The 17,911-nt window shown below is 43.6% G+C and overlaps 1 protein-coding gene across 2 annotated transcripts in view; it reads right to left on the bottom strand.

Moving 5' to 3' along the window:
- The window catches only part of plekhm2 (pleckstrin homology domain containing, family M (with RUN domain) member 2), a 58,656-nt gene that overhangs the window by 36,973 nt on the left and 3,772 nt on the right, over positions 1-17,911 (bottom strand). For both annotated transcript variants that reach the window (XM_078238995.1, XM_078238994.1), the window contains exons 2-6: positions 7,690-7,796; positions 4,563-4,672; positions 3,889-3,988; positions 2,541-2,628; positions 829-1,015 (exon numbers count right to left, since the gene is read on the bottom strand). In XM_078238995.1, the coding sequence (XP_078095121.1) occupies positions 829-1,015; positions 2,541-2,628; positions 3,889-3,988; positions 4,563-4,672; positions 7,690-7,796 (592 nt within the window). The remainder of the gene's footprint in view (positions 1-828; positions 1,016-2,540; positions 2,629-3,888; positions 3,989-4,562; positions 4,673-7,689; positions 7,797-17,911) is intronic.

Here is a 17,911-nt window from a genome sequence, read left to right as displayed (position 1 = left end):
GCACTGCTGCCTCACAGCACCAGGGACCCGGGCTCAATTTCAGCCTCGGGCCACTGTGCAGAGTTTACGCGTTCTCACCGTGTTTCCTCCGGGTGCTCCGGTTTCCTCCCACACTCCAAAGATTTGAGGGTTAGGTTGATTGGCCATGCTAAATTGTCCATTAGTGTCAGGGGGATTAGCAGGTTAAATGAGTGGAATTGCGGGGGTGGGTCCTGGGTGAGATTGCTGTCGGTGCAGGCTCAATGAGCCAAATGGCAGCCTCCTGCACTGTAGGGATTCTAGGAAGTAATCTTCGAGCTCTGTGGTTGAGACAGTTTCTTTGGGAGCCCTGTTGTAATAAGAGTTAATAGAGAGAATTTCCATTATCCTACCTAGGACCCCTGACCTGTTCCTCCGAAAGGTCATGCAAAGCATGCCAGAGAGAAAAAGAAATCAATAGACCTCCATTTATCTTCAGAATATTTTGACTCTTACGGCACAATGATTTCAAAATGCCACTCAAGGACCTTGGCCAACTGCCTGTGTCACTTGGCTGCTTAGATGCCAAATACCAATAGTCTATGCTACACAGACGGGACAAGTTCAATCCCACACTTGCCCAACATCCATTTTCAAGCATGGTCATTGAACCATGACTAGGATGGGGAAACGCTGGCTTTAACCCGCAAACGGCAGGGTTGACTCTTCATACACCACAAAATGTTGTAACCTACTCGGGCAGAACACCCAACATGATCAGTACAGTCTTTTAGCTTAAATCCATGAATACATGTCAAGGAAAGTTTATAATGAGGATTCTTTGGCGACAGCAAAAAGCTTGGAACTTACCCTCACTGGAGGGTGCGATGGCACTATCATCCCATTCCAAATTAGTGGAAGTAACAGAGTTAAATGAATTGAGCGAGAGGCTGTCGGAGCCGTGCAAAGAGTTGGGCAGGCGGTCTTCAAAGTCCAGCAGGTGCTGTGGTTTGTAATATTCTGGCATATATGGAGCCAGGTCCAGGTAAGGAACATCCTAGAATTAGAGGAACAAACAAAAGTACAACGTGAATGGGCAGCGGCTAGGAACCAAAAACAAAACCTTAACAGTGATGTTACTGTGAAGATTCAATATAAAAACAACTGCCTTAATAGTAAAACTTGCACTATGTGTACAGATCTCAGATTGTCTTTTAAGGTAAACGGGCTCGCCTATTTTTTTTAGTAGTTCAGAAGCACTAACATCTCAAGATTTAATGCAAAATGGTATTAGAGAGTTTTTCAGAACATGGACTAAAACACCTTTCACTTCCATCAGCCCTCAACCATTCACAAACTCTGTCAAGTCTCACTAATATTGTCAATCAAGTGAAAGAAGGTATTGTGAGCTTGCTCCTTTCTGCCACTCTGACAAAATACATCAGGTCAAATTACAAAATAAATATCATTCTTGCATCTCATAGATTTACTCATCCTCTGGATCTTATGATCCCTTGGTTCAGTAACTCAGGACTTTGGCCACTTTTACAACTCATGCAGCTGATGTTACTTATTGATGCTTGGGGTCTTGACATCAGCCTCAGTGCAAAAGTAAATTTTGTTTTTTAGGAAATACTAAATCCAACTGCCAAGAAAACAAGGTCTTACAACTGATCTCAGTAAATCTTGGCAAAGTTGCTTTTGGTTTGCAGCCAGCTGTGTGGAGCTCGACTTTGGGAGTCAGCATCACCAGCAAATAAATGTTGGAAGATCTTTGCGTGCACATGGGGCAGAATTTTACCGCCCTGCTCGCCACGGGAATCGTAGTGGGCAGGGAAAGGGTCCGTTGACCTCGAGGGCGGGATTTTCTGGTCTTGGGGCGAATGCAGTTGGAAAATCCCACTCATGGTGTCTGTACCATAGAAACCCTACAGTGCAGAAAGAGGCCATTCGGCCCATCGAGTCTGCACCGACAACAATCCCACCCGGGCCCTATCCCCGTATCCCTACATATTTACCTGCTAATCCCTCTAACCCTCATATTTACCCACTAATCCCTCTAATCTACGCATCTCGGGACACTCAGGGGCAATTTTAGCATGGCCAATCAACCTAACACGCACATCTTTGGACTGTGGGAGGAAACCGGAGCACCCGGAGGAAACCCACGCAGACATGGGAGAATGTGCAGACTCCGCACAGACAGTGACCCAAGCCGGGAATCGAACCCAGGTCCCTGGAGCTGTGAAGCAGCAGTGCTAACCACTGTGCCGCCCCGTACACATGATGCCTATTCCACATAATCATACGGCAAAGAAGGGGGCCAGTGAGCCCATTGTGGCAGTACAGGCTATTTGAAAGAGCTGTCATTTAGTGAAACACCCCTGGTCTTTCCCTACCGCCCTGCAAACTTCACACTGAGAAAATCAATTATTCCGGTCTCTTGCTTAAGGCTCACTAATTCTATACACTTGACTTTCAGTACTGCACACTCAGACCAGGTTAAATGACCTATTTACATCTGTTCCTTTCAGCATTTTAAAAGCCTGCACCACATCATTTAAAGAAGTTGTGTTCCTTACCAGTTCCAACTCAAATCGAATGAATTCTAGGCCGGACACTAATGTGAGGAAGAGGGTCAGGTGATCATGACTGCAGACCAGGGCGTTCCTTTGGAGAAACAAGACAATAAGATATCCCATGTTTACCAGACCACCGTCCTCTATTTATAAGATATTTGCTTTGTCATGTTACAAGTATTGTGTCTTATCTTAGGTACTCTATCAGGCACAATCAAGTTCACCACTTAGTAAAGAGACTGTGCAATTTACATTGAAACATTATCCATTTAACTGCAGATATTTAAAAATCTATTTTTACAAGTACGTTTTCCATACAAATCACACATGGTAACGTGGAGATATTAATTTTGGGGTGGCATGGTAGCACAGTGGTTAGCACTGCTGCCTTACAGCGCCAGGGACCTGGGTCACTGTCTGTGTGGAGTTTGCACATTCTCCCCGTATCAGTGTGGGTTTCCCCCCACACTCCAAAGATGTGCGGGTTAGGTTGATTGGCTATGCTAAATTGCCCCTTAGTGTCAGGAGGTTACTAGGGTTAATAGGTAGGGTTATGGGTTGGGTGGGATTGTGGTCGGTGCAGACTCGATGGGCTGAATGGCCTCCTTTTGCACGGTAGGGATTCTATGATGAATTTTCCAGATAGTAGGAGTTGAGAGGCAGTAACATCTACCAGACCATCTCATCCCTTCATTTTCCTCTGATTATTTTCTTTTGAAACCTCTGCTTAAGATATTAATCCAATTGGAAAATGTATACTATTCTCACATTCTCATCAGGATAATTGCTCCAGATGTGGGCACTGTCCTAAGAATACAGTGAACCACCTAGTCCTGCCAGACTTAAACACAACGAGGGACAGTGTAGATTAGGAGCCAATAATGATTTAGAACAATGGAGAGCTCACATTCATAGGTGCTCACTATCCTGTGAAATTATTCGGTGATCCCTTCAACAACCCAATTACTGCCCTTATTAGTGGTCAGCCTGAATTTTGCACCCCACAAATGGATTTTATTTACTTACTGGTACCTTATAACTGGCTGCAAGGAATCAAGCAGGTGATATGGGCCACGTTGTAAAGATGTGCAGGAGGGTTTCAAGACGGTGATCACCAACACTCATGCCAGATGTTCATTTTTGTACTTTGCGAATAATTGGGACCCCATTTTTGGAGGGATTTTGAGGCTTCACAGGTCGGTTTAGACACTGTCATCTGTGGAACATACACCAGAACATCCTGCAATCCTAATAGTTGACTCCCACCAGCTGGTGTATGTCAATCATCCACTCTCGATCCCCATGCTGCTAGTTTTGATAATTCCATGCGCTCACCCGCAGTTGGACTTACTTGAAGTAGTACTTATGAAGCAGGTTCTGATTTTCCCAGAATAACCTCAGATAGCTCTCCAGAGAATTCTCATTTAACGCAAGGTACAGCCAGGCTCGACCTAAGGGGAGAAAAAGGACCAACTGAAATAGGTCAAAAAAGGAAGCAGTACTAAGGCCACTGCAACAGAACACAAGAATCGGGAGCAGAAGCGGGTCAATCGGCCCTGGAGCCTGCTTCACCATTCAATAAGATCATGGCAGATCTAATTGTGGCCTCTATGCCACTTTCCTTTCTGCCTTCAATACCCCCGGACTCCCTATCTAACTCAGCCTTGAATATATGTAATGACCCAGCCTACATTGCTTTCTGGGGAAGGAATTCCACGAACTAATGACCCTCAGAGAGCAAGGTACAAAGTCATCCATGGTTCCTGCTCATCAGTATCCTGAGGCCAGTGCCATAAAGGTGCTGTGTGAGCACTCCATGACAACAGGATCAGACCTGGCAGTGATGGTCTGATGACCGAATAGTCTGATGTACAGACGAGATGAGGGTTAAAAGAAAGTTGGAGAGGATGAAAACAGAGCTGCAAAGAAAACAAAGTAAACAATTCCAATTCCTCTTTTAAACCAAATGGTACAAACTCAAATTGATTACGTAAATTAGATGCACATCTGGAGTGTGATACTTACTGCGGCCGAGGTTAGTGGCAACATGTTGCAGCACATCAATCTGCTTCACCGCTTCACTGCGAGTAAAATGTACGACCAACACCCAGTATCCAGAGGAAATATCCTGCAAACTAAAGAGAGAAAAAAAATCAGCACAGACACACAACAGACACATCAGCTGGAATATCCAACTGTCAGCCCTCAGTTCCAAGTCAAGAATACACAAGCACTCGAAGTAACTAAACATCCACGAATACTGAAAAACACACAAGAAAATCTGAAAAAGGGACAATTTGTACAGAAAGGCACATCAGTGAAATAACTGACAGCTACCGTAATCTCAAAAGCAATATCATTTTAAAAAAAAAGAATGAAATATTGTTAGAAGGATAAAAGGGAATCACCGTTGGGTAAAGTTAACTAACCCGAATAGTGCACTGGATATGCAGACCTGCTTTTTCCCCCTACTCAATTCATGTAAAATTGATAATTTTGTTTGCATGTAATTATAATTCATACACTTCAATTCAATAATAGTTCACACACTTGTTTTAATGGCTGCGTGGGTGATATTAATTCAGGTTGCAGTGACTGATATTGCTGCACCTGTGGGACTATGTTTAGCTTTTGCAATGATACATGAGAATCGAAGATTCTTGCTCTTTTAGTCATTGCGCCCCAACACAAGCTGCTGATTCAAGACTTCCTGAAAACACATCAGTTTCATGTTAGGTGCCATAATTTACTTTCGGGGACTTGAACCTGCTGTCTGTTATGCTTTCATTCCTGCAAAACGGACTTTGAAATAATGCTGTCAACATTCCTCCCCATTTCAATCCTTTAACCTGGGCCTAGAATTTCACAGGACAGACACAAGGCCTTTTGGAGTTCAGAGTTCTTCTGGAAATTGCATTTACTGAAGAGATGGTCCATGTGGTTAAAATTCGTCCCATAAGGGGACTGACATGATCGCACAGGGACCTTAATTTGGCATCCAAATATCTCACCGAATGTTGAAACTTCTTAAACATGAACATGCAAAGTCACACCCTACAGCACTGCTCGTGGTGGCAGTCTTCCATCTCATACATTTGCATCATGGTGGTCAAGTGTCACCCGGTGTGGTTCAGGAAGCCCTGTCTGCTGCATTTCATAGAATCCCTACAGTGCAGAAGGAGGCCATTTGGCCCATCGAGTCTGCACCGACAACAGTCTCACCCAGGCCCTATCACTGTAACCCCGCATATTTACCTCGCTAATCCCTCTAATCTATGCATCCCAGGACACTAAGGATCAATTTAACATTGCCAATCAACCTAACCCGCACATCTTTGGACTGTGGGAGGAAACCGGAGCACCCGGAGGAAACACACGCATTCACCCATAGGGAGAATGTGCAAACTCCACACAGACAGTGTGGAATCGAAAACAGGTCCCAGGAGCTGTGAGGCAGCCGTGCTAACCACTGTGCCGCCCACATTGTTGCGGAGGAAGACAGTGGACAGAGAAGGTGCACGCTCTGCTGGTCTCTATTTTCCCCGGGGCTCTCTCTTCAGCCAGCTGAGCTTCTCATTTCTGCTCGCCTTTTCCAATGTCCTTCTGAAAAGTCAGCTTCTAGAGGTCACGGCCATCAACGACTGTCTCCCAACCGTTAGTGTCAATGTCAGTAACTTTTGTATCCCACTTGCAGGTACCCTTGTAGCAGGGATATGGGCGACCAGAAGTTCTTGGTCAATTGGCTAATTCACTGTACAGAAGGTATTTGGGAATATGGCTGCCATCCATTTGCTGAATGTGGCTGAGCCAGTGCATGTGTTACTGGCTTAGTAATGAGGAAATACTACTGAATTAAACATTTCCAGGACATCTGATTAGGTGACCTTGTCCCGCCAAAATATGCTGAGGATATATCAGAGATAGCAAAGGTACAAACTGTTCAGCCTTTTCCTCTGCCTAACACAGATTGTCCAGTTTCATCACTCTGGAGTGCACCTAGGACATGGGCCTGGTAGATTCTCAGTTTGGTGTTCAATCAGGTTGCTGTTGTCCCACACACTCTTACTCAGCTTGGACGCGACAGCTGCAACTTTTGCAACATTGACTTCAGCACCTAGGGACATGATTGCTGGTGATTGTGGAGCCTAGATGTGTGAGGTATCAACAACCTTCGGGATTGTTTCGCTGTGGACAGTAAAATCCCAAACAAGAGGCCAAGCTAAGTTTTGGGATGTGGAGGACTAAAATATTAAAGTGACGAACAGCTAAAAGTTGTAAATATGCAGGAAACTAAGCAATTTGTTTTGGAATCGGCTGCCGTCAGTGGTGGTGGAGGCAAACTCAGACTTTTAAGAGACTCCTGGATGAGTACATGGGACTTAATAGGATGGAGGGTTATAGATAGGCCTAGAAGGTAGGGATATGTTCGGCACAACTTGTGGGGCCAAAAGGCCTGTTTGTGCTGTAGTTTTTCTATGTTTCATCCAATCGCACATATTTTTTCTTAAAATTCATCTTCCATTGCTGAATTTCTGATGTTAAAACAGAGACTCCCAATATTAATTACATTTAAAAAGGTCTGGACATTTCATTCAGCCAGTAAATTCACTCCTGGAGCCAAATCAGGCATAATGATTTCAGTGCCTTTAAGTAGGCTAATGGTTTCAATGTAACATCGACTTGTTTTGTTCTGAAAGTAGTCAAGCAAAATAGTCATTCAATAAATGAGAAGGTGTCCAATAATCTGCGAAGTCCAGGCTGAACTTCAAAGGGAAAGGGAAACATATCTAGGATAACCTTGCTGCAGCTTTTTTTGAATCATTGTACTGAAGCCTGTGTGGAAGCAGCACATGAAGGTTGCCTGGCCTGTAGGCAAAACTTTACACCCAAGTTTTACAATATGCACACTTTCCCTAGGTTTAGCATTTAAGCAAAATGCTGCCATTATTGTTTGGGAATGATAATACGTATAAATGTGACTCAACGTGTACTAATGGGATTGGTTTTGGGAAGAGTCTCCCATTTTTCGTGTTCAAAGTTAAAAACACAATACAAGCCACACCCAACATAGCAAGAGTGACAGCAAATCAAAATTAGTTCACTGGATGTCAGGCACTGACACGATTGTGAGATTGAAGCTTTTTGCTCTTACCCATAAAGCAGGGCGTGGTCCAGATGCTCACACAGCCTCTGCAGTACCTTGTCATGGTTTCGAATCGCCGGTGTCGCCTCCTCACAGGCAGCAAAGTAACCCTGAATCTTGGGTGGGAAGAAAGAAAACATCCACTCTTTATACGATGCTGGAACACTTGGGGAGAGTCAGCATTTCCACAGTTGCTCAAAGCAAGATAACTATCAACTCCTGGCAGTATTTGAAAACGGGTGTTAAATGCAGGACCTTTTATATTTAGGGGCATACTCCCAAAGTTGATTTTTTTAAAAGAATCGCACTTTTGGCCTCCCCAATGAGCCAGCAGTGAAGGGGAAGCACTCACTAGACATTACAAACCACTCAGTATAATTGTGTCAATATAACTAATGGTAGCATGGCATAACAAACCTATCCGGGATAAACGCGAATGTGACCATGGCTCAAAAGGGACATGTCTTTCAAAAGCAACATCTGTATTCCCATAGACACAATACCACAGTGACCCATGACCACATAAGATCCAAGAAGCAGATCTTCGACTTTGCGTAGAGAAGTCAGAGTCCGCAGAACAATATTGTAGTAAAACTCATTTCGGCCCAAGAGATGGACACTAGTGAACTAGATTTTTTTTTTAATGAAATTGGTGTTTGTTTTTAAAATGACAATCTGGATGTTTCATGATCATCATTACTGATTGTAAGCCGACAATGTAAAATGCAAAAGATAATGTTTCTGGAGTGCAGTGCCATAGGAACACATGTCTAACTCCAGACCCAGAGAAATTGAATGATCTTATATACTCTCTGGGATCTCCTTTTGCACTGCCAGGGACTCTCAAGCAAAATCTATCATCCTTTTTTTTTGGTTCTAATCGCTCAAATTTGCTTATTTCCTTTCTTCTAACCAAACTGCTACTGTAAAATCAAGATTGTGCACAGTATCCTGCAGATAGCTGTGTGCTTGGCAACTTCCTCCAACCGCCAAGATCGTGTCAGATATAACTCTGCATCGGTTTAAAAATACTAAAGACTGCTAGAATTTCATAGCTCAAAGATGAGATGCTCAGGCCTTGCACCATCACAATTTGGCACCCAGTCCTGTACGTAACTACCAGAAGAGACAATGAATTCCACAACAAATTTAACAAGCAATTATTTGTCATGTTTTACGCAATTACTGTGTGACTAAAGTCTAGGATATTGGGGAAACCCCCTAGTACATCAAACATTAAACCTAGATTATACTCAGTGTGGTATGTGGCACTCCACTCACGTATATATTAACCACAGCCTCCTCACTATCATACAGTGCATTAATACCAAAACAGCTGAGGCTAACACATGATAATTAGTATGTGCATGATAACTGGCATGCAACTGAATACCAGTGGGCTAAATCGCATTTTTTGGTTGTATTTTTTCACCAAGCCTGGCGGTGGAGCAGGTTCTTCAGGGGGTTTTGGTGTAGGAGATTCTCAGAAGTAACCATTGAGGAGGAGGAGGAGCTGAACAGATCACTCTCTGTGAACTGGAGACTCAGTGAGAAGTCTCACAACACCAGGTTAAAGTCCAACAGGTTTATTTGGTAGCAAAAGCCACTAGCTTACTGTGCTTCTTACTGTGTTTACCCCAGTCCAACGCCGGCATCTCCACATCATGACTACCAACTGAAGACTCACCAGCTATAGGAGACTCTAACGGAATTAAATTCCATCTTGGACCACTCTGAGCTTCTCCCACAGGAAGAGAGAGAATCTTTCTGTGTTATCCAGCTGAAGCAAATAAACATTGAGGAATGGAACTAACTGCGGCCACATCAGAGAAACCTGTAGGTTAGATAACCCTGTGAAGGATAGCGTGAACCCAGGGTTATTGGATTACAGTAGATTAAAAATACAGAGTTTCCTCCAAGTACACATCACTGAATTTACTTGGGAATTAAGCAGACAGGTGAAATTTAATATGGAGAAATGCAAAATGCTTCTTATTTAAATGATAACAATATAACATGCCTAGAAAGGGATCTGGTCCTGAATGACAAGATGGATCTGTCGCAACAATGCTTGGTGGTAGCGAATAAAGGTCAATATCGAGCTGAAATACTGAGATAATCCTGTTACCTTATAAATGATTAATGCAATTGCACTCAGAACTGTGTCTACAGTTCTGGTCACTGCAGTATAAGGAGAACCCTGCAGTTACTGAAATACAGAAAAGAGCAACCAGAGCGGTTAAAAAGGATGGAGAGATTGGATTATGCTGAAAGATTATGTAAATTGCTCATGTTTTCACTGGTAAAGAAGGTTGAAAGGCGATACAATTGCTGTTCCTTGTGATTCCAAAAAAAAAGGAATCAATAATGTTGATCCCAAGGAGCAGTTTCACCTTGCCCAGAGCAGTGGAGCCAGAGGATACAGCCTGTTCTTGAAATGGAGTAGGCAGATTCAGAACAAAGCTACAGAAACATTATTTCATTGAGCAAACAGTCAATCAATAGATAAAAACCCTGGGATTTGGTGAAAGCAGTATCGATTCATTCAAACTAAACAGGATTTCTTTCAGAAAATAATATGGAAATACATTACATGAGAAATTTGAGACATGACATGGGACTTGCTTGGAAAAACAGGCGACTTTTGACATATGGTTTCCAAAGTTTTCCATTACTCTCAATTATCCTCATGTCATGTCTAAGTTTACTACAGACTAACTCAATGATTCTCAAACTTTGTTTGGCCAAGGACCCTTTTTTGAATAAATTAGTAACTACAAACTTCTCCCCCCAGCTAAATTATACGACATAATATTTGTACAAGGAACACTTTGATGGTACAGAGTGTTTTAATAATGCTTTGACGAAAACAGGTTTCTTACTGCGAGGTCTGTCTATTCTTGGCAGGAACGGGAACCCACTGTGGTGATGGAGGTGGGCAGAGTGGTGTGGTAAGATGTCCTCTGGCCACCACTCAATCATGGCATGATGGGTGTTCACCCACTGTGTCACTGACATTCTGAGAATCTAAGTCTGCGGACCTTAGTTTCCAAACCACTGGGCTAATTGCGAGAGATTGATGGTTTAAATTAGTCAATAACTCTATCATTTATCAGGTTGATAGAAAATAAATTAGGGAGGCCTTGATCATGCAGCTGTTTCTAACACATAAGTGGAAATGGCTGCTCCGAGAGGACACAGGTTTAAGGTGCTGGGGGGTAGGTACAGGGGAAATGTTAGGGGGAAGTTTTTCACACAGAGGGTGGTGGGCAAGTGGAATCGGCTGCCGTCAGTGGTGGTGGAGGCAAACTCAATAGGGTATTTTAAGAGACTCCTGGATGAGTACACGGGACTTAATAGGATGGAGGGTCATAGGGAGGCCTAAAAGGTAGGGATATGTTTGGCACAACTTGTGGGGCCGAAGGGCCTGTTTTGTGCTGTAGTTTTTCTATGTTTCTATACCCCATTTACTCTGGTAATTGTCTGTGTAAAGTTGTTATGGATTCCAGTCAACTTTATTTGCCACTTTAATCTCACCTACAGTATTTAACACACAGATATTTCTGCGCTGGGGACAAATGTATGTGAATCACATTATTCTGCCAAGTATAGGCAAGAGGTACGTGACTCACTTCCAAAACACTGTCAATCACATGACAACTACACAATCACCGATTCACTAAAGTCAGTGATTGCTCTTCATTATCCCCCGGGTTTCTCCATGAATCTAACGCAGGCAGGCCCAAACCACAGGCCAGCACTGCGGCAAGTCTGGATCTAAATTATTTCATTTAAGTTGGCATTCTTCAATTCTCCATTTGAAAATAACAGATTAAACACACGATCAAAGTCAGGAAGGGAGGGAATCAGAATTCACGTCTCGGCCTCTTTCCCAAAGTGGTGCACCAATGTGATAAAAAACGATGTGCCATGTCCGTTACTGCACTGACCAAACATTGTGTAGAGGTCTACTCGATTCAAGTGTGCACTAACCCTATCCATGTTAAAATAGAGGGTTTTTGTTTTATTTGAATTGACGTTTGGATAGATCACAGCCAGTGATCTAAGGCTTTGCAGTAATATCAGATGTTTCAAATTGTAATGATTTCATCAGTATTTAAGATGGAACTGATTAGTGACCAAGATCCCCATGAGTGTCACAATGCTCTCCATGAACAGAGACATCATGTGGAAATGCCGAGTGGCGTTTGCTACCAAATAAACCTGTTGGACTTTAACCTGGCGTTGTTAGACTCCTAACAGAGACATCTGCAGCGGTCCTCAGGACTAGGTCACTGCAGGAACAGTTAGGGTGACTGCCACTTTCAGAGAGCTGTAAAACCCAACCAAGGAACCTCCAAAAGAGTGGGGGAATACAATTTAAAGTGTTGAGAACTGGAATCAGATTTTGTTCTTTGAAGTTTGCACATTCTCCTCGTGTCTGCGTGGGTTTCCTCCGGGTGCTCCGGTTTCCTCCCACAGTCCAAAGATGTGCGGGTTAGGTTGATTGGCCAGGTTATAAATTGCCCCTTAAGAGTCCTGAGATGCGTAGGTTAGAGGGATTAGCGGGTAAATATGTGGGGGTAGGGCCTGGGTGGGATTGTGGTCGGTGCAGACTCGATGGGCCGAATGGCCTCCTTCTGCACTGTAGGGTTTCTATGATCTTTCTAAGTTGCACACAGGCTTAGTTTCCAGCCAGAGTCTTATACTTGTTATACCCAATGCTCGACTGGTGATCTAACATCAAATAAAACTAATTTACTCTAAGCAGTTACAAAAGAGTAACACTGAACACCCTCTAACCTGCCTACACTGTAAACATCATACACTGCCGTCAGTGGTGGTGGAGGCAAACTCAATAGGGTCTTTTAAGAGACTCCTGGATGAGTACATGGGACTTAATAGGATGGAGGGTTATAGGTAGGCCTAAAAGGTAGGGATATGTTCCCCATCATACACTGTACATCATACATACATCATACACTGTAAAAGGCATGCTGTCTACATTGAACATGGGCATGTGATAGTGCTCCTGGATATAAATCTGCCATACCAGAGGAACCAGTGACATTGTGAAGGACATGCCACTCTCCCCCAGTTAGAGAGCTGCTGATCTCAGCTCGGAGCTGAGGTCGGGTAGTTAACCAACACAGGGAAAGGCTGACACCGGCAAAAAACTCCTAACATGCTCAGTCACACGCCATCCTTCAACCACAACCCCATACGCAATGCTCAAGGAGCCAAACTGGGGGAACAAAATTACAGTATGTGAACAGAATTTGAAACATTTACACAGCTTTGCACAATAACTGCAAACAGCTCTCCCATCGTGCCGGAGGTTGGCATGTTGGGAAAGAACAAACCCTCAGCTGTTACGAGGAAAGGACATCTAAATGTGGTGACAAAATGTTCTATTCTCTTCCTTTTTGCCCTGAAATGGACCATGTACATGCTGCTTCAGAGCAGCTGGGGATGAAAAATAAAATTCCAGTCTATGCTCCCTGCTGATTACTTACAAGGAATAAGAGAAAGGAACTAGCAAGCAAAAGTCATGCCATGTGCCTTTCACAACCTCAATGAAGTAATTTTGAAATATATAATGTAAAAATGTTGGGAGGGCCATTAATCAGACAGACAATTCAGAAATGATCGAAACAGATGATTCAGAGGCGGACCTATTCTTATTAATGAGCTACACTAGAAATGTTAGAAGTCTTTTTTTTAAAATTCTGACACATTTCCAACTTATTTTGATCTTGTTTCAGATTCCAAGAACCTGCAGCTCTTTCCGACACAAAATGAGTGGGAGTTTCCAAGAAATTATTCATTTTGTAAAAGAAAAATGATTGAAAAACACTTGCACCTTGCAGGGATTTCGGGGGCGATTCTCCCATCCCGCGGCGCTAATTTTTAAACGCAGCGGTCTGGGAGATTCCAGCAGTGCCCAATCCGCGGGATCCGTACTGGCGCTATCCCACCCTGATAGCGCCTCCCAGCGCTAGATATCTGGTGGCAAAACATCCGCGCAGAAAACCGGCGGGTGCCGCATGAATTATTTAAAGCCCAATTTAAATATATTTTAAATACAATTAGCAGGCCCTGGGACTTAAGCGTCTGGGCCCGCTAGCATCTCCCCTGCGCCAGAGCGGTTCACTCCAGCTGGGATTACTATAGCTCCCCACTTTCAGGCAGCCTGCAGAAGGAAGGGTGGGGGCTGGGCCCGGGCCTGCTTGGGGGTGTGGGGGGCGGGTGTGTGTGTGTGTGCGCGAAGGGCTGGCATTGCGGGGGGGGGGGGGGTCATGGGGCTGGCCAGTGATTGAGCTGGCCAGCAATTGGGAGGCTGGCAGTGTGGGGCCACTGCGCATGCTCCGATCTCGGTGCTGACAGATCGGTGCATGCGCAGTGGCGCACTCAGCACCATGCTGCCGGCCTCTCCAGCAGGAATCGCCCCCTGGTTTTTCACATGATTTACATTAGTGCATGCTGCAGTGCGCAGAGTGTGGGAGATTCTTCTCTGAACTCCCACTGAGAAAAACATTTACTCCAGTTTTCAGACCGATTCGGCACTCAAGACTTTTATGGGGAGAATTCCGCCCTTTGTGTGATTAGATTTCACATGGCTAAAAACACCTTGCTACAAATTCTGATTCAGGCGTTAAAAAAACCAGAATTACTTAGTTCCATTAAAACTAACAGAGCCTGGGAATCTGGAAAAAAAACAGAAAATGCTGGAAGTACTCAGCAAGTCAAGTAGCATCTGTGCAGAACGAACCCTGATTCACTCTTCAATCATCCAATATCCCCTCACCTTCCGATGCGAGAGATAGAGCACCTACCCTATGCACTGTCCAGGACCCCAAACACCGTCTGCCGGATGAAACATCTCTAAAGGTTGCCACTCAAGTGGATAGAGCTGTGAAGAAGGCCTATAGTGTGTTAGCTTTTATTAACAGGGGGTTGGAGTTTAAGAGCCGTGGGGTTATGCTGCAACTGTACAGGACCTTGGTGAGACCACATTTGGAATATTGTGTGCAGTTCTGGTCACCTCACTATAAGAAGGATGTGGAAGTGCTGGAAAGAGTGCAGAGGAGATTTACCAGGATGCTGCCTGGTTTGGAGGGTAGGTCTTATGAGGAAAGGTTGAGGGAGCTAGGGCTGTTCTCTCTGGAGCGGAGGAGGCTGAGGGGAGACTTAATAGAGGTTTATAAAATGATGAAGGGGATAGATAGAGTGAACGTTCAAAGACTATTTCCTCGGGTGGATGGAGCTATTACAAGGGGGAATAACTATAGGGTTCGTGGTGGGAGATACAGGAAGGATATCAGAGGTAGGTTCTTTACGCAGAGAGTGGTTGGGGTGTGGAATGGACTGCCTGCAGTGATAGTGGAGTCAGGCACTTTGGGAACATTTAAGCGGTTATTGGATAGGCACATGGAGCACACCAGGATGATAGGGAGTGGGATAGCTTGATCTTGGTTTCAGATAAAGCTCGGCACAACATCGTGGGCCGAAGGGCCTGTTCTGTGCTGTACTGTTCTATGTTCTAAACAGTGATTGACTTGTACATCTTTCCATTTAGGAGACCATACACCCTGCTCATAAAGCAGTGTCCTCTACTTTGGGGAAACCACAAAACCCAATCAGTGATCAGTTTGCAGAATAACTCTGATCCATTTGCTGCAGATATGGCCCTCAACTTCTGCCTGTTGGTCATTTTAATCCTCTCTCCACTCTGAACTCAGCTTTTCACACAATTCTAAATGATGTTCAACGCAAGGAAGGGCACCTCATCTTTCAATTAGATACTTTACAACCTTCGATATTCAACATTGGTGACCTTATTGTCAGATCCTAACCACAGCAGATGCTGGTGAATGATTTTACTGTTGCCCTCTTTTTAGGTCAAATCAAATAAACAAACTCAGATTAAGTCAGGACAAAGTAAAAGGGGCAGCTCCCCAAAAAGGAGGGGGAACAGCCCGAACAGAAATCAAAGTACAAAGGAAACTTAAAAACATCAAATTAAAATGTGATTATTAGGGTCAATAACGCACCCCAACCCCTGCGGTGCCCAGCGGGCGCGGAAGGCATCAACCGCGCCCGTGGACACCGCATGCTCCCTCTCCAGGGACATCCGGCCGTGAACGTAGCCGCGGTAGAGACAGCTACTCTCTGGAGTCATCTTTTGTATGGTACTTGTCCCATTACCCAGTTCCTACTTCTGAGAAGCCCTGCATTGCTACACACTACTTTTTGCAGAAGATACCAAATGTAATTTCCCCCAAATTTTGCACATGTAAATGGGAGAGAGGTAGAAGCCACAGAAACTACTGGGGATAAAGTAGATTCCAGGCATTGCTATTACTACACCTCCTCCTCTTTCTCTCTCTTCCCCATCGCGCCCTTCCGACAATGTCAGTTTTCCATCAATTCACTAAATAGAAAGGAAGAAAAGATCTGTAATCTAAGAAATAAACTGGTTTAAAACACTGAACCAAAATTCAAACAATGCCAGACAGCAGCAGAGGCTGTCTAGTGATATTGTTATCATTAATAAACTAATGCAATTACTGTCCAATTCAATACAAAACTAGCAGAGGTGGAAAGACAGTTTTTCCTCTAATACCTCCCACTCTCTTGTCTATAAGATTATCAACCCAAGATTAAAAACAAACAACTGCTAGAAATTCCGAATTAGAACAGAGAATGCTGGAAATCCAGGGCAGGTCTGTCAGGAACTAAACAGAACAGATCTGTTGACATGACTTTTTTTTTCCCCCTGTTCAAATACTATCAGACCTGTTGTGTACTTCCAGCATTTTCTATTTTTATTCCACGATTAATGAGCTAGGATTATGCTCCAGAACTATTCTAGTGTTTCAGTGCTGCCAGGAAAAGTTCACAAACACCATCGCACATCTCTTTGACAAGATATCTCCAGATGTCCCGCTCCTTAAAGATACTGGTTTAGATTCACCAGCACTCAAGAGCTTGAGCTAAGTAAACACAGGGAAAATCAGGCAAAGATAACCTACAATCTCAATTAATTGAAAAATGGACAGAAAGTTTAAACTGGATCTTATGCAGTTGCTATGCCCAGGGAATCTAATTCCCCTGGGTGTTGGGAGCAGGAAAATCTATTCCAACGTACAATGTTGGAAGGAGATGTGATGATGATGATATTCCTATGATATTGTACTTCGTAGTGTTAGAGGCTACAAGATAGGGAGTTACAGCTGGAATAACTTTTAGTGAGATCTTACATACTGCATGCAGACAGTGTACCAGTGGTGGAGGTAATGTAAACCAATCCAAGGGCACCAATCAAGTGACTGGCCACAACCAGGATAGTGTCAAGTTTCTTGAATATTGTTGCTGTGTACTCTAGGTACTGTGTATCTAGACAAATTGTGAGTATTTCATCACCCTGTGGACTCAAGCTTGACAAGGTCAGATAGGCCTGGGTGTGTTAGGACGTGAGCCACCTGCCAGATTATCCAGCTTGTACCCTGCTCTGGTAACCAACTGATGCAGTTGGTCCAGCTAAGCTACTAGTAGCCAATGATGACCGTCGAGATGTCGATGGCGAGCACTCAGCAATGATGGTGCTCTTTAAAGAGAAGTTTAGCCATTGGCAGGTACAGTTCAGTGCAGGGAAAATAAATCGCTTTGACAGTGAAAAGAAAATAAGGAAGATAAAATACATCTTAAATAACAAATTGTTAAATGGAATAGAGGAGACGAGAGGCTTTGAAGTGCAGATACCTAAACCATTAAAAGGGAATCAGTGCAAGTACTTAAAAGTTATAAAAACCTAACTGCATCATTGGGTTTGGACCAAAGCAAAATGATATAAGGTTGAACTTGTTTGAGGCTTAAGAGTACAGTTGGAAATATTGGATAATTTTGGTACCCTATTAAAATAGATCCAATTGAATGTTACAATGGATAAAGGACTGCAGTTATGAAGAGATAGTCAAGAAATTTGGATCTTTATCTACACTGGAGCGAGCACTGACGTTAAGTGACGACTCAATAGGGGTCTTGAAGGTTATGATAACACAAATTGTGACAGGAATCTTGCTACTAATTTGGGACAGTAATGAGTGCGCGCTATTTTAAGATGGTCACAAAAAGGATTGATGAGGGTGTTAAAATAAGTTTGTTGCACAAAACATGGCTGGAACATGAAATTCATGGAAACCATTGCAGTAGAGTCCATGAATTCCTT

Source organism: Mustelus asterias, chromosome 22 (assembly GCF_964213995.1).
Source record: "Mustelus asterias chromosome 22, sMusAst1.hap1.1, whole genome shotgun sequence".
Taxonomy (NCBI): domain Eukaryota; kingdom Metazoa; phylum Chordata; class Chondrichthyes; order Carcharhiniformes; family Triakidae; genus Mustelus; species Mustelus asterias.
Note: the sequence above shows the minus strand (reverse complement) of the source record. Positions and strands in the feature narration are given on the sequence as shown.